The 21,925-nt window shown below is 28.5% G+C and overlaps 1 protein-coding gene across 2 annotated transcripts in view; it reads right to left on the bottom strand.

Moving 5' to 3' along the window:
• LOC107446431 (uncharacterized) overlaps window positions 1–21,925 on the bottom strand; it is a 63,154-nt gene that overhangs the window by 15,604 nt on the left and 25,625 nt on the right. For both annotated transcript variants that reach the window (XM_016061072.4, XM_016061073.4), the window contains exons 11-23: window positions 18,175–18,352; window positions 17,897–18,102; window positions 16,712–16,808; window positions 15,739–15,871; window positions 11,087–11,294; window positions 8,726–8,786; window positions 7,543–7,805; window positions 5,340–5,466; window positions 4,132–4,286; window positions 3,374–3,524; window positions 3,082–3,213; window positions 1,959–2,210; window positions 434–541 (exon numbers count right to left, since the gene is read on the bottom strand). In XM_016061072.4, the coding sequence (XP_015916558.3) occupies window positions 434–541; window positions 1,959–2,210; window positions 3,082–3,213; window positions 3,374–3,524; window positions 4,132–4,286; window positions 5,340–5,466; window positions 7,543–7,805; window positions 8,726–8,786; window positions 11,087–11,294; window positions 15,739–15,871; window positions 16,712–16,808; window positions 17,897–18,102; window positions 18,175–18,352 (2,071 nt within the window). The remainder of the gene's footprint in view (window positions 1–433; window positions 542–1,958; window positions 2,211–3,081; window positions 3,214–3,373; window positions 3,525–4,131; window positions 4,287–5,339; window positions 5,467–7,542; window positions 7,806–8,725; window positions 8,787–11,086; window positions 11,295–15,738; window positions 15,872–16,711; window positions 16,809–17,896; window positions 18,103–18,174; window positions 18,353–21,925) is intronic.

The raw sequence follows: 21,925 nt of genomic DNA on the forward strand, positions 1-21,925 counted from the left end.
AACTACTTTAGAAAAGTTGTCACTACTTTTAAGAGATAAACTTTGTTGAAAAACTTAATTTACACCCATATTCAAAACAGTTTCATATAAAAAATGACGTTGAGAAACGGTTTTGTATAAAATGAATTATTAAGAAATATTTATTCATGTTCACATGTGCCATTTTGTTACTCTAAACAATTTTTTATGGATTTGTTCCTTTAACCTTCAACTTTTATTGCCTTTCTCAATTTAATTTAAAAAATACTAGGAAATTATGAAATATGTACAATTTCATTAAGAAATTATAGGAATTATAACCAATCTTAAAATTAACCCATATGAGTTCATTTTAAATCATGAAAATCAGATTTTAATAAAATAAATTGTAAAAGTAAACGAAATCAAAAGTAATAAACACTATTGAAGCAGATTAATTAGTAAAACAACTTACCTGTTCTTTTCTTGTTCCATTACCAATCTGCCCTTCAGAATTTCGTCCCCAAGAGTATACTTCACCACTGTTAGTCACAACAACTGTATGATGACTTCCACACGAAACCTTAGGAGGAGTTACTAATTAAAGAAACAGTTTTCGCAAATGAACAAAATACAATGTGTTTTTAAATCTTACTTTGTTAAAATAATTTATTTATGAATATCAAAAATGCTACTTTGACTTAATTTATTTGATAATACAAAATTAAACTCTAATAATTTTTTATTTAAATTGTTAATGAGAATTTGATTTTAAATTTTCTTAATGCATAAAATCTTATTAGATGTGCTGTCTCTGTGAAATACCAGGGTTCTATCCCCAGTACCAAAGTAAAGTCTTCAGAAGTACAAGCATTTCTTGGAAGTAGACGCTGTTGGTCAGCAATACTGGCGCATTGTTAATAATTTTGTAAATGGTAAAAACATTTTAAATTCTTAAACTCTATGATCTCTTTGGCAAATAACTGTCGGTTAAAAGATAATTTCAACATGTTACAAATATGAGTACTTTATTCTTATGTATTTTTAACTAGTTTCTAGGGCTGTCTGTATTTAAAACTTAGTTTACAACAATGTGAGCCATATAAGCTGATATGGCATACATGATTGTATAAAAATACTATTTATATTGAGAGAGTTTGTCAATCAATATGTATGTAATATGAAGCTAATGTTTAAAATCAATGATACAAAAATTGTGTCAATATAAATAGCCTTCACAAAATATTTTGCCTTAAAATTAAATCTTTTTTCTTCATTTTGAAATATTTTTTTAATAAAATATTGTAGAATATAGTTAATTTTTGATCATTTGAAGTTATATGTTCTCTTTTCCACTTACATAAATATATTTCTTGCTAATACTTTATTTTTAAATTTCCACTTTCTTAATAAATACCAGTTTATTGAAAAAGAAATTTTTTTGCAATGCCATTGATTAAATGGATCTTCTATGTAAGAACAAACAACCTCTAATGAATCAATAAAAATTAAATGAATTTTTGTCTTTCACTTTCAGTCTTTTTTTAAACTGCGAACAATTTGATGAGGTAATACATTCAAATTCTTCATCTCCTGCCTTCTTTTCAATATGATTGGTAAAAATGTATTGTTGCCACATAAAAATACATATTTATTTAACAAAACAATAATCTTCAAAATAACATTTTTAGCTATATTTCTCTGGTGCAGAAAAAAATCTGTAATTATTTAGATTTTTATTTAATCCAATCAAATAATTTTCTTTTTACAGGACAAATTATATATAAAAATTACAGATGAAAGAAGTTTTGAAAAATCTTTTGAGTGTAATTCAAAGATATTTTAGTTTAACAATAAATAAAACAGTTGTTTCGAAATGTGGCAGATGTTTTTGTAAAATGCATATATTCTGAACATTCCTTTTTTTCTAAAACACTTTTGGTTCCTTCTTTGCAAATAAAGTAAAGTTAAAAACAATCATAATTAAACGAACTTAATACCTCAGTTATATCATCATTAATTAGTGAAGTATTAAGCAAATTAGGTAGAAGATGGCTTTGTTGAACAGCATTATTCACATTAGATGATCTTTGGTGCAGTGAGCTGCCATTTGTAGAACCAGGAGAAAGTCTTGAATTAAGAGAAGTATTGGTGCCATGCTGACGAGCTCGGCGAGAATTTTGAGCTTGAATACGTAATGATTGTGGATTGCAGCCCCAGGTATATATTTTGTTTGTATTACTTACTGCAATCTATATCAACAGAATACAATAATAAGCTAAAATTAATGCATTAAGCAAAGTCAAAAACTTTAAACTTAAGTATTTAGTGCATAAAATGACATCAGATAACAATTTTATAAAAAGAGATAATTATCAATAAGATATTCTAGTTAAAAGAAACTGCTTAAACACTTTAATTCAATGACAAGAAGATTGTTTTCACAATTATTTCAACAATTAGAGCTTCTATTTTTTTAAATGGAGATAATGATTGAGAGAAAACACTTTTAGTTACTGCAAGCTTTACTTGGCATTCAGAAAATATTCACTCCCTAGATCCCAGTTAAATCCCTAGTCTAAAATAACGTATAATTTTCCTACACTGATTTATAAAAATGTTTATGAATCTTATAAGGTTTATAATCTATGCCTAAACATTATGTTCTAAGAATTTTTAAGTCTAAGAATTTCAGCCACTATAGGGCTATTCTAATATAGGTTTGAAATAAAAACTGTAATTTTTAATATGGTATATAACAATTAACTTTTAGAAAAGAAAGATATTCCATATCATAACAAAACATGACACAGAGAGTTATTTTAGTTGGTAAAAAAGGAAACCTTTTTCTTAAAAAATTAAAATTTTAATAAAAATTCTCATAACTCTGAATTCGGAAAAAGATGCAATATTAGTGTTTTGCTTTTTGTACTGTTGAACCAATTGTAAAATTAAAATAATTTGGAAGATAATGACAAAAAGTTTCTAAAACTATAGTTAATAATTAAACATTTACTTAGTAAGATGTCAAATATGTAAGACAACAATTTTAAAAATGAAATTGAACTTTTTGTATTCAAAATGAAATAATATTACAAACAAAAAGTAAAAAATAATGAATACCACATGAAAGAAACCAGAAGCAATGAGTCTTATTTGTTCGGGAATATTAATTTCTACTGGCCGACTTTGTTTCAAAACAGTTCCAGTTCCGAGCTGACCAAACATTCCACATCCAAAAGTATAAACTTCTTCCTATAAGTAAAGAAATTGAAATTAATTATCAAAATATTTTTAATTATTTTTGTAAAAAAGAATAAGTATAGATCTGTATTAAATACGTAATTAATTATAGTAAATCAAGTTATTTAACAGTGAAAAGAACAATTAAACAAGTGAAAGAAATAAAACTCACATTTTTACTTAATAAAACACTATGACCTTGACCAGCACATATAGAAATAATCCTTCTTTTCTTTATGCATTCTATTAGCTTTGGAATGTTCTGATCTTCCGCATTACCATGTCCGAGCTGGCCATGTACTCCCCATCCCCATGTATAAACTCTAAAAAATAAATTTATTTTGAAGCATGAGTCTTGCAAAATCAAGTATTCTAAATCCGGAGATAAAACAAACAATACGAAATAAAAGGCTCGGCTATTCAGTAATTTAACACATAAAAACTTTAGAACTTCATTTTCACAAATGCAGATTAAGTTAAAAACATATAAAACACACGTTTTTAATACCTTCTACGCATAAAATAGGTAATAGAAATTATTGTTGTAATAATTGGTAATTATTGTTGTTTTTTAATATTTTTTCCAAATTCCTGGTTGGTAAAATGTAATGCAGAAGTTAGTATGTGACTTACACGGCATATTTTTCACTATTTAATTCAGTTTTAAACTTCCGTAAATTATAGTTTGGAGCACTTAAGATAAATTGCCTCGGGCTAGAATAATTGAAAATGTTTCTTTACAGCTTTGTAATGATAATTTACAAGTATATGAGTACACTGCACGAGTATTTATATGATTATACAATTTTACTGTACAACAAGAATTACAAACATGCTCAATTCTTTATTAACTTTTAATGCAAAATGTTTTTGTATTAACAATAATGTTCTTTTAAAATGATGAAAATAATTAAATCTAATATTTCTTACCTTCCACTACATGTTAGAGCCATTGAATGGTACTGACCACAACAAACTTGTTGAATTTTTTCAGCCAAAAGACTTTCAATAATCAGTGGTTGAACAGACTGTTGAACTTCTCCTACACCAAGCTGCCCAAATCGAGATGATCCCCAACTAAACAACTATAGAAAAATTCATTAAAATTTTATTAAAACCAAAATTAGTATGCCAAATTCTTTTAACATTCATTATATACCAAATATACATTAAAAATTCTATGTAATGAATACATATATTATAAGAAGTCTGCTATTAGGACATGTTTCAAAGTCATCACCAAAGTGCTAATATGAATGAATGAAAAATTTTATGTTTATAACAAATTAAACATTACTAGTCATCCACTATTGCTACAAACTTTTTTGGTGAAAATACCATTTGTTTGTTATTTAAGTGAGCAATATTACAAGATAAATAGAAAAATATAAGAAATTTTTTACTTATTTTTGGTATCTACATAGAAAAGTGAGAAAAGATCATCATTTTATCTAATTTCCTGCATAGAATCTTAACCTTTTATATTTGTAAGGCAAAAAATATTCATGGGAACCATTGGCAAGATTATCTTTCCCCCTATGAAAAAAAATTCTATAATTTTTAAGTATCTAGCTGCATAATTCAGAAGAATATGCCTTTTATTGACTACAGGTCTACCGTGTTTCATTACTTCTCTTGTTGACAGTTTTCTTAAAACATGTAGTATTATCAATGATGCCAAAAGCTATTGCAATTCATTTTTTTATACCTTGCAAAAGATTGTAGTGCATTTCTTATAAGGTTAAAAGTGGTTTTCCTTTAAGTCTTGTAACAATGTTTATTCACCTGCTTAATTCTCTAAAATTAAATATATAATAAAAAAAAAAATTTTACAAACATTAATAAGATTTTAGTCTGATTTATCAAAACAAGTTAAAATAAAAAGAAGCTTGAATCTTTTTCCAAATAGATATCACGAGAGACATTGGAAATAGTCTATATAATAATAGATATTTCAAACAAAAATATGAAGTAAATTAGCAGATGAATTTGAAAATATTTAGTCAGTCAAAAAATAAATAAATATTTTTCTGATGGATAAAAATTGAAAATTGTTTAAGTTTGATGGTAAATTTAGTCTTAATTTTTCGCCATATAATTATTTTTAGCATATTTTTTAAACAAAATAGTTAACTTACACCATAATCTGTTAAAGCAAGAGTATGAAGAGCTCCACAAGATACTGATAAAACATTTACTTGAAGCTGAAGCAAAATTGGTACAGGTTGAGGAGGAAGATATTCATCAATGTCTTCTATACCAAGTCTAAAAATAAAAGTTAATGTAACTCAGATTAGTAGATGGGGCAGAAATATAAATGAAATAATAATTTAAACATTGAGGCATTAAACCCAGTAAAGAAATGTGATAAACGATTGAATCATTTTGCCTTGGAGCACTTTTAATCATAAGGCATACTCTGATTTCTTCAATAAGAACAAAGCAATAATGACTGGGAATGGAACTATTGTTAATGAGAGAAATAAAATTATGGATAGATGGGTTGAACATTTCGACTATTTACTTAACTCCAATGAGTCAAGTGAATTAAATTTTATGACAGTCAACAATATTAACGATACACTGGTTGACACTCCAACCCTAGAAGAAGTGCAACACGCTATCAACACGTTGAAATGTAATAAAGCGGCAGGATCAGATAATACCCCAGCTGAAATTTTAAAATACAGTGGGAACGCTATTGTAAACAAAATCTGGGAAATTATTCTATCTAGTTGGGAGAGAGAGATATTGCCTACTGAATGGAAGTTGAGTATTCTATGTCCAATACATAAAAAAGGGGATGTATTGGACTGTCACAATTATAGAGGAATAGTCTGTCATGCGTTGCCTATAAGGTCTTCTCAAATATCCTGTTTGAACGTCTGTCTCCCATTGTAGACAGCATCATTGGTGATTATCAGTGTAGCTTCCGCAAAGGAAGGTCCATAGTTGACCAAATCTTCACCCTACGACAAACTTTGGAGAAATGTAGAGAATTTGGAATAGAGACCCATCATTTATTTGTGGATTTTAAGGCGGCATATGACAGTATTAATAGGACTGAGTTGTTGAAGATCCTATCTGATTTTAATATTCCATCAAAATTAATCAAACTTGTAATGCTCACACTCACTGAAACCATTTCAACGGTACGAATTCAGAGGGAACTATCTACCTCTTTTGAAATTTATAATGGAGTTGGACAGGGAGATGCATTAGCATGTCTTCTGTTTAACATAGCCTTAGAAAAAGTTATTAGAGATGCTGGCATAAATACTACAGGTACTATATTTAATAAATCAGTGCATATTTTGACAAATGCCGATGATGTAGACATGATCGCAAGATCTAGGACTGCACTGAGTGAAGCATTTTTGGCACTAGAAAAATCAGCTAGAAAAATGAACTTAAGAGTGAAAGTGGAGAAAACAAAATATATGTATTGTGGTACAATGGAAACCATCCCTAAATTGTTTGAAATAGATTATTTTAAATTTGAATCTGTAAAAAATTTTACTTATCTAGGATCAAAAATAAATTATAAAAATGAACATTAATCCTGAAATCAGAAAAAGAATAATCGCAGCCAATCGCTGCTTCTATGGTTTAAGATCATTATTGAAATCTCACTTAATAAAAAGAAAGACGAAGATTTTACTTTATAAGGTATTAATCAAATCAGTTTTGACTTATGCTTCATAGACATGGACTTTAGCAAAAAGGGAAGAGAAGTTATTAGCAACCTTCGAAAGGAAGGTCCTACGAACCATCTTTGGTGCTATCCTCGATAACAACAACTGGAGAAAAAGATAGAATTTTAAAATATATTAGATCTTCAATAGTGATGATATCATTAAATCTATTAAACTAAGTAGAATGAGATGGGCCGGGCATGTAGTGAGAATGAGTCCAGAATGAACAGCATTAAGAGTCTTTAATGCAATCCCCTCCAATAAAAGGCTAAGAGGAAGGCCCAAAAAAGAGTTGAAAATACTGTGTGGATGAGGATTTTGCCATCCTAAAAGTAAAGAACTGGAAATCAATTGCTGGGAGAAGGGCAGAATGGGAAAAGCTTCTGTAGAAAGGCCCAGGCTCACAAAGGGCTGTCATGCCAATGCTGATGATGATGAATAATGACTGGGACAAAAATATGTGGTTTTTAGAAAGGTGGAAAATAAAATAAAATGATGCATAATAAAGTAGTTATCAAATGATGCATAAATGTAAGAATTAAGTAAGAAACATAAAAATTATGCTTAAGTGAATCAAATATGTTTTTAACATTGTACAACAGTAAAATAAAAAGAAGCAGATATACATTCAATAATGTTAAATTACCTTCCACTTCCTGATTTTCCCCACATATAAAGTATTCCATTATGTATATAAGCAGTGTGTGCTTGTCCACAAGATAATGTTTTTTTTGAATCTATTAACTCTTTAATATTTTCTGAGCTTGTTTCAAAATTGGAAGGCTCCACACAAAATACTTCATTTTTCAAGAGATCTTTTAGAAATTTTGGGTAACCCAACTTATAGCAAAGCATTAACAAAACAAAAACGAAAAACTTTATAATATCTTCAATAGTAGATGCTTCTTCCTAGAAAAAATTTATCATAAGAAAAAGGTATTAAAATTAAAGAAACCTAAATAAAATGTAAAATTTTGAAAATTACATTATTTCAACAAGGATACAGTTTAACTCATAAAAGTGTAGTAAAAGCAACATTTACTATTCATGTTGTTTAGTTTTATAAAAATATTTCTTAATATACTAAGAATAATATACACCGATCTGATAAAGAAATTATTAATATTTCCTAATGATAACACACCACCCAACCATACTCACAGCTCTATCTTTAAATGGCCATGGTAAGAAAGCCACATAATTTTGAACTCAGTTAGATGACATGGGCAGCACATGAGCTGGTACGCACCCTTCTGTCTAAACTTGGACGCCAAAACCAAAAAGAGGACTTTTAGTCCCGACAGATGTAATGTGCACATTGCTATGTATAAACGTTGGTTGTTTAGCGAGCAGTCAGGATTGGTGTCAGTGGTGCCTTTACCAACCATGCCACTGGAGTACTTCCTAATGATAACAGACATGTTTCAAAAAAGGCTTACAGTTTATATTTATAAAAACTTTTTCTACTGTTTTCAGCACTATGACAAAATTTTAAAAAAAATTTAAGCACCTTGAATTTTTAAGACTATGACCTCCCTTTAATAAATATCACTAATTTGTTTAAAATTGGTGATACATACAAAATCACTTTCTTTTCAAAAACAGGACCATTGTGGACAAATATTGCCGAATGTGAAATTGCCTTTTTTTTTAACTGATCGTTTGTCTAAGAAGAGTTGAGAATAAAAGTGCTGCAACCTTCAGGATCAACTTACATAGGATTTCTCAGATGAATAAAAAGCAAAGCAAGAAAAAAATGCTAATTTCATTTAAAAAATAACATAAATAGTTCTGAATTTCAGACATGGAAAAAAATTATGCTTTCTTACCTTCAGCTTAGGATCATTCATGTCACAGGATATAGTTGCTAAAGAACTCAAACTCCAACTTCTAAAACAAAAAATAAACACAAAGAGGATCAAATGAATCATAAATAAAATAGGGTATTTAATAATTAAAATAATTTATTTTGAAGAAATTATTTTTTTAAGGAAATATATTTAAGAAGACTTAGCCAGAAACTTTAAAAAAAAAAAAAAATTATAAACTTTAAAAAAAATAATAACCTCTTTAAAATCAATTTTTTTATTACGTTAATGTGAAATGATTAAAAAAAATAGCCAATATAATCAAGACAGGAAAAAAATCCTTCCAAACTCTATAATGAATTTTTAGAAAGTTTCAGAGCAATGAATTCAAATAAATAATTTAAAGTACATATCCCAGTTCAGCTATAAGAGATTTAGAATGAAATATAGCAAAATTGACATTTGGGCTATTCTACTGCTACAGACACAATATTTGTAGACTTTCAATGTGTATAACTTAATTAAAAATCATCAAATACTTGTAATAATTTTTGTAGAGATAACTCTTGGGGTACTCTGTACTTGTTCTGAATTTTTAACTGCCATGAATTTTAAAAAATAACAACTAACTATTCTGAGTTCTAAGTTGAAAATGGAGGTACTAATTAAATGCTAATAAAAATCAAGCTACGAAACATTAAATCATACATTTTAAGCTAGAAAATGATATAAAATACGTTTACGTATATTTTTTTTAAAATTAGAAATTTTGGTTTATACTTTTCGTGAAATTGCCCATTTCTAGAAAAATTATGTTTCTAGAAAATTAATGGTGTAACAATAAATAAAAGGTTTAAGACCAAACCTAATACAGAATTTAAGCCTAAAAATTAATCTAATCTATAATATAAACCTAATCTATCTAGAATATAAAAAAAATATAATTAATATTTCAAGTTTTATTTCTATGCCTTAGAATTTTGTAACTCAAAGTTGAGTAAGATTTAAAAATATGACTTAATAAAAACGTAAACTAATGTACTTTTGCCAACAAAGCAATAAATTATTGCATACACAATGCTAAAGAGTAAAAATGTTTTAGTATCTAATCAAAAGAATGTGCAAATAACATTGTGTTCCCATACAGAGAGATAAGTATTTGGGGATGTCATATAAAATAAATTAAAAAAATCAGTAGCATAAAGACAATCAGTATGTGTTGAAATGCATAGATGGCGACCAGAGTTTAAATTAAAATTTGAAGAAAAAAAAAGGCTCAGCAAATTCATTACAAAAGACAATTTAAAAAAGTTTTATTCACACTTTATTGGCTGCAATTAATCTAAAATCTTGATTTTCAGTATTGCATCATCTGTTTTAAATAAAAATTGGGACACTAATTAAGCAAAATTGCCTGCTGTATAAAGAAAAAAAAATTTATCAATGTTTCCTTTCAAAAACTTTTAAACAAAAGAATGCAAAGAGAAGAAATTCATAATTTGTTTCATTAGCAAGTAATAGAAAAAATTGAAAATTTAATTTAAATTAATCACGAACAATTGAATCGTTATCATGATTAATTGTTCTTATTTATTAGAAGTTCATGAACATAAAAGTTGATTTCAAATTATTGTTCTTATTTGAAATCAATTTTTTATCCATTAACTTAATTGTTCTTATTTGAAATAAATTTTTTATCCATTAACTTAATTGAAATTATTTTTTTCTTCAAGTATTCATATTTTTAAATAAATATGTATCAATTTTGCTATATTTAAATTTAAGACATGAGAAGCAAAAAAGAATGCTTACATAATTATTATGCATTGATTTATTATATTTAACATATAAGGTAAGCACTATAGTGAAATTATTAAAGCCTGCAAGTATAAAGGTAAGAAACAAAAGGGAATTTTTACTTTTGGAGAATCTGATTGATTATAAAAGAAAAATGCTGATGTCATTAGAAAGGAAAAAGTTTCAAAATCTAAAAAAAAAAATTACAAAATGTTGAAAGTCTTAAAAATCATGAAACAAATAGTTTGAAAGAATCATTAAGTTTAATCAGAACCTTAGAGAAATTGGTGCTATTCAATTAAAACTATAATTGTAGTTAACAAAATAAGATAAGAACATTACAGAAATACAACACATTCTCATAAAAGTTGAGGCATGCACAGTATTTTTTAATTATGAAGATTAAAAACTATATAAAATATTTTATAGCTATTAACATATAGGTCCCTTTAATACCTAACATAAGTTTTAAACTTAAAGTTTAAAATGTCTCATCCCAGTTTCCAAGAACTAATATTAAACTGGTGTTTCAAAGAAAAATAAATTATGAAAATATTTCAAATAAATTTTTTAAACAATACTTACCTCTTGCTAATTGTTGATGACATATTTTTAAAAGACAACCTTGCTACTTGACGAGATGGATCGAAAAGATAAGCAACTCGGCGTAAAGAAGGAATATCCATTGCAGGCAACAGTAAAATCAAATGTTTTAAATGTAAATTTAAAAATGAGGGCTTTGCGGCTAAGAATTGTAGCAGATGGTATGAAGTCATGCATTTCATGTAATGTTCTGAAAAATATATTACAACATTAATTATGCTTTTAATAATTTCTGAACTTATATTCATGTTTGAAAGTACATAAGTATGTAAAAAGCTGTCTGGTTTATAAAACTTTCACAGAATTGCTTGCTGTTATTACTCATTTTAAAATTTGACATATAGTTATTACACGACACAAAAAGTAGTACAGTCGAACCTGTTTATCTCCTGTTATCATCTGTTGAGATAGAGGTTTCGAGTTATATAGGTAACTTAAAAAATTTAAATGAATTAAAAAATTCCATTAAAAGTGCTTAAATTGTTTTTGGTAGAAAAAAAATAGGCATTTCTTTATATTAATTATATCACATACATCTATTTCCAAAAAAAAAATTTTAACATTAATTTAACACTGAAAATAATTTTTAAAAGATTTTTTATGCATAGCCTTATTTGTTTCGATTATTCTTTTAAGGTTAGAAAGAGCGCAAATCCCTCATAGCCAACATTTTCCTGGGATTCAAGAAAAGTTTATAAGAATTCTACAGCTTTTACATTCACTTTTGGTTCTACCTCTTTTGCATTCACTTTTAATTCATCAATATGATCTTCAGCTTCTTCATATGATATTGCTTTGACATTATCTATGATTTCCGCATCTGTCAATGTTCCACATGTTGCCAGGCAGTTGTCCACTTGTGAAAATCTTCAAAATCAATGTCAACATTAAATCCAGATTTTATTGCATTTCATTCTGGCAAATCTGGCACTGCATTTTCAGCTTCAACAGTTTCTTTTTCCTTACTGTAGCATTCAACCTCTTGTTCATCATCTTCACTGCTATTCTTAAAACCTTTTTGGATAGTTTTTAGACACATTTCTCAAGGCAACACAGTAATTCTGATAGCATCTAACATCTTTATTTTCGGAAGAGGACTTTTTTCATGAATGGCACGTACAAGTTTGCATACCAACGGTTTTCTATAGTTCACTTTAAAACTCTCGAATATCCTTTGATCCATTGGTTGCAATTTTGAGGTGAAAATGAATTTCTATTCTTAGCTTTCTTATCTATGTTGAAAAGCTAACCCCTGGTGGTCACAACTCATTTACCCCTCACTTACTGCCAGAATCATTGTATTCGTTACTAGTTAAGGAAGTGCAGGGATAGTGATTGAAATTCCAAGAAACACCCCCAACCTCTTCATCCCTACTTTCTGTGGTTTCACGAAATTCATATCTGCAAGTTCTACTGATAAAGAGTTTTGACATTTGTGCTCTATTATTAGAAATTCGAGAAACCGAGGTTTTGAAGAATAAAAATTCAACATAAACATGGAAAATACACTGATTTTAGACAGTAAATGTAAGGAATTTTAGAAATTTTGAGATATAGAGATTTTCGAGATAAAGAGGTTCAAGATAAACAGGTTCAACTGTATTTTAATTAAATTCAGAACAAAATGTGACTGATATCAAGGACCTACTTTACAAAGGGTGGACCAAAATTCTTTTTAGCATTTAAAAATTAAATGTCATTTTTTAAAATTACATTATCATTTTATTTATAAGATTACAATGTAACTGGAGAGTTGTTTTACTTAAACTTGAAAGATAACATATTTTAATACAAAAAGTGAGTTCAGAGTTTCCTCTTTTACTCTTCATATCTACTTGTAAAAGGACTCTGCTTAGCTTTAAAATCTCCTAAGAATAAATAAAATATTTTGGTAACAGCTTATTGTGAGCAAAGGGGTTATGGAAGTTAACCTTGACCAACAACATTATAGTGGCAATGTAGTTTTTCTTAACAACATTATCTTTTAATTGAAGGCATAAAATTCTAAATTTTAAAAATTAGAAACAATACATTTATGGAAATAAATATTTTAACTTTTAAAAGATGCTTTTACCAGCAATATGTATTGTATTAATATATATGATAATTCAGATTAACTCACAGCAAATTTCTCCTAATTTGTATGTTGTTTTTGGCAAGCTTGAGTGATTTTTTTTTGTATAGTATTGTTCTAAATGAGATAGGTCAATATAAGTTGTAATGCCAAGGACTAAGTAAGTATTGATCTGAATGAAAGAATAACAGTTTCTTATACCAAAACTACAATCTGGTGGTGGAAACCAAATTTATATATATTTTATTCTAAACTCATTTTTAACTGAAGTTTACTGATTTTATTGCATTTTGATGCTTTCATTTTTAAATTACAAAAAAAAAAGACAAGACCAAGAGATTTTTATCCCATTAAAGATGTTCAATGTTATTAAAGAGAGGAATATTTTCAGTACAAAAAAAAAAATATTTTATTAGCTATGATTTCTTCACTGTATACACTTTTCTCTCCCAAATGATGTCAAATACAACCATTAATTTTAGATGATTTTTCCTGATGATAATGAATTTCAATTGAAAATCAAATATGTCTCGTTTAACAAAAGTAGAAAGCAGATTTTTATGTTTCATAAGTTCAGAAGCTTATACTGAATTAGTGATAATAAATTTTTATGTTTTATTATGTATTTCTAATCAATAATAATGAATTTAAAGTTCTGTAAAACAAAATATAAATTTTTATAGTGATCATTACAATAAGCAACAATTCATTTAAATTCTTACATGGCTTTGAAAGTTAGTAACAAACATTTATCTTATGAACTGTGAATTCCCAATTGTATAATAATTATTTTTAGAATGTTGGCTGCTCTTTTTAACAATACAACCTTATGTTGCAGTCAAAGTGTACTAAAGATGATGCTACCAATGATTTACTTTTAGAGTTGAAAGTTAAATTAGAAAAAAAAGTTCTTTTATAAAAAAACAAGCATCTCAAATAAACAAAATTCCGCTCACCTTTTAAAACTAACTAATTTTAATGATATAAAATTAAGTGCAAACTTAACAAAAAAACAAAATTGCTTATTTATTTAAAATAGCTGTATCATTCATAAATGATAAATTTGTTTTTACATATAATTATATCAGTTTGGATCATTTTTATAGACGCTAAATTTTATTCATCGATCCATCTTTTCATGATGCCAACAGATGTGGCATTTCTCACCAAGAGAATGACACTGACTAAAATTTAAATCGTTTGGAAAAATCATGTACCTTCGATAACAATTTTGAAGTCAATCTCCAAGAATGACCAACCTCCATCAACGACCATTTTACAGTAGAATGGAGAGTGGTTGGTCCCGAGAGGTTTCATTGTGTATATATATATATATATATATATATATGTGGGGAGGTTTGGTCCTCCGTCCTTAGCCGCCAATATTCGTATAGTGGATTTCATGATTGTTCATTTAGGCCATTAATGAAAGTAAATGGATGAAACAAAATGAAAGTCTCCAGGAAATTAATATGAATCGTGAATATGAAAATCCAATTTATTAAGCAATATTTCTTGAAGATTATAGAGAATGGCCATCAATACAAATCATCATGATAATTACAAATTATCAAAAAATAAATCCCTTGAAGGGATCAAGGAAATATAACTTTCACATTAAGAAGTTTTTTTTAACATTTTGTTATGATTGCATATCTTTTTAAATCGTTAGAATGACTGGGACAGGAGCGCCCCCAAAGGGGACTCCTAGTCACCACAAATTTTAAATTCCAAGTGAATATAATTATTCCCAATGAACGTAGAAAGTATGGGTAGGAGATCCATAATTTGGCGATTTATCATAATATATCAAAGCCAAAACAAAGGCCAACCAGCATATCAATATGGGTTAAAAAGAATACCTTGGCGATCACGAATCGCCAACAAATTTATGAGAATTATTACAACCATGCAACCGAAACATTTAGCAGTTGGAAATTTAGAACAAAAAGTTATAAATAGATTTTTGTTTTCGATTAGGCGACAGTGAATTAATAAGTCTGCATTAGTAATGAAATAAAAAGTATCCGTTACATTGATCTAGAAGAGAAGAAATAAATATTTTATGTTCGTTTTAAAAGATTAAGTCTTTGATTTATTTTAAATGTATTTCTATTAATAAAAATAAGCTTAAGTAATGAAAGATATTTTAAAAGATAGGAAATAAATATGTAATGCCAATTGTGGCATCCCAATATATATATATATATATATATATATATATATATATATATATATATATAAACTAAACTCAGCGGTGCGACAGCCCTAGAGGGCCAAGGCCTACTGTGCTCATCTCAGTTTTCTTGACCTTGGGCTCTGGGGTGCAGAAGCAGATGTTCCGGTCAGGTGGTCAGCCGGACGCGGAGCCCCCAGTGTTTAGTTCCCAAGCATGCTTGGTACTCATTTATCGACCCACTGAAGGGATGAAAAGATACTTTATAAAAATAAATATACTGAATACTCAAACTGAAACAAACAAAAAGGAAACCCAGAAAAATTTCAAACTATTAAGTTCAAATGAATAAAATCAATAGAAAATGCTAGTAAAACCACCTACCAGCATTTTCATGATGAAGAATAACTTCGTAAGGTGAATTTCGTAAAATATCTAAAATATGTGCATCAATAGTATTTTTGATTCCATCAGTGACCAACAATGTTTCCACAGCCAAGCCTTGTTGCCCTCGAACCTAAAAAAATAAAAAATGTAACTTCATAATTAAAATCCCATAACTTATTAAAATTATTATAGTAAAGATTAGATTTAAAGAATAATATTTTGAGCTTATGCATGAAAGAATTGATAAATAAACACATTATAGTACTTGTTTTGATCATCATTTATTATTAGATTTAATCTGTTATGAGACTAATACATTCAGAAAAGCTATAGCAATGTTTAGTCAATCATTGCTTATCTGTGTGTCTCCAAAGAATAATACAGAGAGAAACTGATTTGGTAAACAAAAAAATACCCAGGATCAAAAGTAAAAGAATTAAGAGATGTTTTTTGAATTGATACATATTAATTAAGAGAAATAAAAAGTTAAAATATGTATCAATTCAAAAAATGTTTCTTCATATTTCAGTTACACATGTTTCAGTTACACAACCTATATCTTACCATAATAAAAAGATAATAAATCAGCATGTGTTACGAAAATTACTTTTATAAACTAAGTCATTTTTTAACAAAATTATTATTATTATTATTAAAAAATTATTTTTATTATTCTTAAATAAACCTACATACATATAAAGTATTTGTTACATTGAAATATTTCCTTGTGGTTATGAAGCAAAATTATTTAACTCAAAATAAACAATATTTTAACTTTTCTTATAATTGACTTTCTTGTTCATAGTAAATGTGTCACACAAAAATATTACATATTTTCAGCAACTTCATGCTTTATATCAAGAGCAATCCCAAAAGTAAATTACAAGAAAATATAATACAAATTTCGTACCTTGAAAAAATTCATTTTATACTAATTCAACTACAATTTGATTAACCAGAAATACAATACCTTTGCAAAAAAGTGTATCAATTCATAAAGACCTTGCTCAGCCAAAAGTTTTGCAGATACCTCTTCATCATAATATAGATTCTCTTTTAAAAATTTTCTGAAATCAAATTCAATCAGTAGCATATAAATATCAATTTTAACAAATTTAAACAATCCTATTCTTACATAATATATTTCCATTTTTAAATAAATATAGACAATAGGTTTTTAAGCTTAATGAAAATTTATTCTCATTATCTTATCCTCACTCTTTACAAAATCTTGAAAGTGAAATACCAAGTTTCTAACTGAGGTACACAAAGACTACAGTTAATGGCAGAAAAGAAGTGACCCTATAAACCCCATGATGTTAAAAGTTAAAAACTTTTTCAAGCTACAAAATTATTTTTAAAAAAAATACAACAAATATATTTTGCAAAAGACGTCAGTCAGACTTGATACACTTAAGAGAAGCAATTAAATAAACTTGTAGAGTATCTATGTTAATGTGTGTCAGTTTTTTTTTATCTAGTTTTCATGGAAATTAAAATAAATTTTTAACAACCAATAAAAATATTTCTGTACTCTACAAAACGGAGAAGTTACATCTGATGTGTCTTAATTTTCAAAACTTTATGACTCTGCAGTCATTAGGTTAAGAGTATTGTGCAGAAAAAATTTTACAGAATTTTTCTTATTATGCACAACTTTCTCAATAAATAAAAAAAGAAAAAAAAATTTTCCATTTAACAAAGCAATTAGCATAAAGTTAAGAAAAATATAAGACTGTTAAGACTAGTTTCATTAAACTGAAATAATGTACAAAAATAACAATAACTTTATAAAAAATATCTTTTTACAACAAGACATTGAATGCTATAACAAAAACATAAATTTAAAATAAAAAGAGATAGTCATAGGTCAAAATGGCAGAACCTACATTTCAGAGAATTTCATACAATAGCCTTTTTTTCTATTGGTGAACATGAATAAATAATTTTTGTTAACAAGAAGAGCATAAAAAACTTAATACTGCATAAAAAAAACTTTTTTAGACAAAATAATAACACTAAGTTTCTAAAAAGAATTATTCTAAATCGTTAGATAAAGTATGATTTTCCCAATTTCCTTAGAGCTCCTTTAAATTATTGCATTTTAAATTAAATGTTTCATAAATAGGCAAAGAAAAAGCGAAACATTACTCACTTAAAAGCTGTGTTTATCATCATTCTTTCTGTCAGTTTATTTTTAGCTTGGTGAGCAAAGCAATGAAGAGCAATGTTAGCAAAGTGACATTTATCAGCAGATACTATTTCAACACCTTTAGTACTAAAAAGAACTTGTATATATGCTATTAATTCTGACAAGAATCCATATCCCATGAAATGTGCAACTCGCTTTAATTGTGGGCACTACAAAGAAAGATAATCTTACTCAGTGACTTTATGCAGAGCATACTTTGAAAAAAAAGAAGAAAATATTACCTTTGATAATTGATACAAATGAACAGCTTGAGGAAATCGCCCATTTGATAGTTGCTTATCAGCTGCGATTTCGTACAGTTTGTGTAAGTCTAATCCTAGCATCATGCATACGTTTTCAGCCAACGGTAATGTTGTAGGTGTATCTGTAAGGCTTAAAAACAGTTCTTTGGCAGATATTCTAAAGAGAATAACACAGTTAATGTAAATAAAATAACTGAAGGTTCTAAAAAAGTTATTTAATATTCCCTGACAAAACTTCCAAAATAAACTCTTATTAACATATTTTATTATTTTTTTATCCCAATCAGCAGCCCTGTAATTTTGAACCGATCCAAAAGACAAGGGAACTCCTGGATCAAGTATTAGGAGAAATTTGCCTTCGTGGTGGATTTTTTTTATGAAACTAACCTGCATTTGCATTACATAGAGAGGATAAAACAGGAAAGCGTCCCACAATTAACTTGACAGCAAGAGGGCTCTAACCCATGTTCCATCTACCACAGAAGATATTTTTCATCAGCACTGTGGTCAGTACGAGTTGGGTGGAAATTCGCATCAACCAGCCACTGATGGGATTCCAAACTAAGTTACCTCATTGGGAGGTGAGTGCTCTATTCCCTGAGCCACCATGGCTTGTTTAATATATTAAAATTAACCTAGAAAATTGCAAAATTACCTAAGGAATTAAACCTAAATTAAAGAGAAAACTAAAAAAATATTTGGAAAATGAATGGTATTCGTCAGACCAATACTTTTTATTAAATCACAATCAGAAATATACATAAAACTTAGTCGCTGCTCAGAAAATCATTTTTTACTCTCGAACTACAAAATAATATAACACCATGGTGATGATAAATAATAAGCAAGTGTTAATATCTAGATATATATATCATTAGTTTGCTAAGCCAAAAAGGTATGGAATAGAAAATAGGTTTTTCGGGATAAAATCTTTTCCAAGTAAGTCTAGATATTAATTGTCAACAGCTTGATTTTTTTTTATGCACTTCATTATTGATATTGTTGTGAAGTCGAACTTTGAATTTTATACCAATATTGAACTACGACTCATAAGAAGAAGAAACAGGTTGTTTTAGACAAGAGCTCATTTATTTACAGAACGAGGACATTTTACATAGGAAGACACATAAGAAAAATAACTATTTTTAGACATTGTTTTTCTTTTCACTTATCGATTGTCTCTTCTATATTTTTTATATTTTTGTAATATGTTGCTAATTTATTACAACTAAAATATTTCTTGCTTTCTTATAAAATATCGCTTATGCGAACCCGCAACATCCTCCCCACCAACAAAATAAATTTTCAACTTTCAATTTTCTTTTTTTTTTTAACAACAATTTCTGATTATAAAGATATTTTTAACTCTTAATGTCCTAATGTAAAAATGTTTTATGGCTCACAAGTCCAGTTTATTTGGTATTTTTATCTTTCTTCCATGGCGAGTAATATTCTCCTGTATTCCTTCTGAAACAGGGACTGCTGATTTCGGTTTGTAAAAATCTGCTTCTTTAGGCGAAATTTCCAAGGGAAAAAGCTTTGGTAAGGGTCTTGTTTTTTCTCCATGGATTGTTTTAAATTTCACAGCTCTCGATATGCCATCTTTGCCGGGATATAACTCTAAGACAACTGCTAAAGGCCAATTTATTCTTTTGACATTATCATCGCCAATGAGCACCACGTCTCCTTCTTTTAAATTGTTATTTCATTCCTTACCACGCTGTACAAGTTGAGCCAAGTATTCTGTTTTGAATCGCTGTCTTCAGTTTTCTCTGATATTTTGTAAATATTGATATCTATTGTTCAAGGTTGTGTTATCAATTTTGTCTAGATCAGTAACATCAGCACTTGTCAGGCTATTTAAAAACATGGCTGGCGTTAATGGTCCTAAGCTATCTTCATCAAACACATATGTCAAAGGTCTTGAGTTTATTATGGCTTCGCAATCGCAAAGAATAGTATTCAACTCTTCATATGCAAGCAATGCTCTACCGAGGATTCTTCTTAAAATTTCCTTAGTCATTCTTACCATCCACTCCCAAATTCCTCCCCACCAAGCAGATGAAGGAGGTATGAACTTCCAATTGATCCTATGAATGGATGAGGAATCTTGAATTTCTTCCCAATTCAACTCTCTGAGTTTATCGTTAGTTCCACGGAAATTCGCACCATTATCTGTGTAAATAGTATCGACTCTTCCTCTGTGTGCTATAAATCTACGAAGTGCATCCAAAAAAGCATGTGTAGATAAATTCTGAACTAGTTCAAGGCGAAGACATCTATAAACTGCACAAGTAAAAAGAGCTATCCATGTTTTCCCACCATTTTTGAGATATAATGGTCCAGCATAATCGATGCCGAATTGGATGCTGCTGAATTGGTAATTCTATCTTTTGGTAAGGATGCAGTAGGAGTCTCCAAATGTTTGGCTTTAAATCTTAGACAGATAGTGCATTGTGATATTATTTTCTTTATGAGTCGTCTTGCTCCACAGATCCAATATTTTTCTCTAACTCTTGAGAGCATTATCTGTAAACCAGCATGCAAAGATGTTTCATGCATTTCACGTAATAGACGATAAACAATTAAGTGATGGTTTGGCAATAACACTGGTGCTTTGAAATCAAGATCTTCTTCTTCCAATAACAATTTGGTCTTCACTCTTATTAGACCATTTTCATCTCGAAAAATTTGCATATTTTTTATTCTTTCGTCTTTTTCATTTGTGAAAGTTTCATTTTGAATTAGCTTTAAAAGGAGATTTTCTGCTTCATTGTACTCTGTGCTGCTCAAAGTCACATCTAAAACTTCTTCTTTTCTTATGTTAGTTTGAGTATTTCGCATAAATTGCAAAATCCATGCCATCAATCTTACAATTTGTGATACTTAGAGAAATATAATAGTCTTGTACTCAACACTTCAGGAATTGATACAACATGTGATAAAGTTGATGTTTCTTTCTTCTCGGTGATATTGTCAACAACGTTAAAGTCACTATTAGGCCAACTTTCCTGGTCTTCTTTAAACCAGTTTGGACCGTTCCACCATTTGTTCTTAAATAATGTTTTTGGACAACAGCCTCTAGATAGGAGATCAGCTGCGTTTAGCTCACTTGGAATGTAGTACCAATCTTCAATGCTACAATTTTTACGGATTTCCTCACATCGATTTTTGACTAAAACTGTCCAATTCTCTTTTTTATCCAAGTCAATGCAACCTGTGAATCAGTCCAGAAATATGTTACAAACTTTTGATTCTCTAAAGCTTTAAGAACGTTGTGATATTATGTATAATTCTTTCCTCCTTTTCCCTTCTTCACTCAGATACTTCCCAAAATCACAATTGGCCAAATAAATGGTAACCAGTTAACAACACAAATATTTATTAACAAAGAAAAAAAAAATGAAGTTTGAAGAAAATTAATATAACCAATCCACCTAAACAATTCGCTTCCGCTCTCCATCAGAGCGTTCCCTCCTCTGTCTTTTTACAACATCTACCTTGATGACAGCGCCATCACAACATGGAGGCATGACACCCCCCCCCCCCGACAAGATTGCGCTACACCTGGTATAGCGAAATCTGATCTACACAGTAGGATAATATATATTATAAATATATTTAACACTTAATTGTAAATAAAACATATGAATAGAATACTTGTTACAATTACTTACACATAAAATATGCAAAATGAAAATAGTAGAAATATGACAGATGTATAGTTGCC

The sequence above is a fragment of the Parasteatoda tepidariorum genome, chromosome 11 (genome assembly GCF_982258835.1).
Source record: "Parasteatoda tepidariorum strain Cologne lab strain chromosome 11, Ptep-v5.0, whole genome shotgun sequence".
NCBI classification, from domain to species: domain Eukaryota; kingdom Metazoa; phylum Arthropoda; class Arachnida; order Araneae; family Theridiidae; genus Parasteatoda; species Parasteatoda tepidariorum.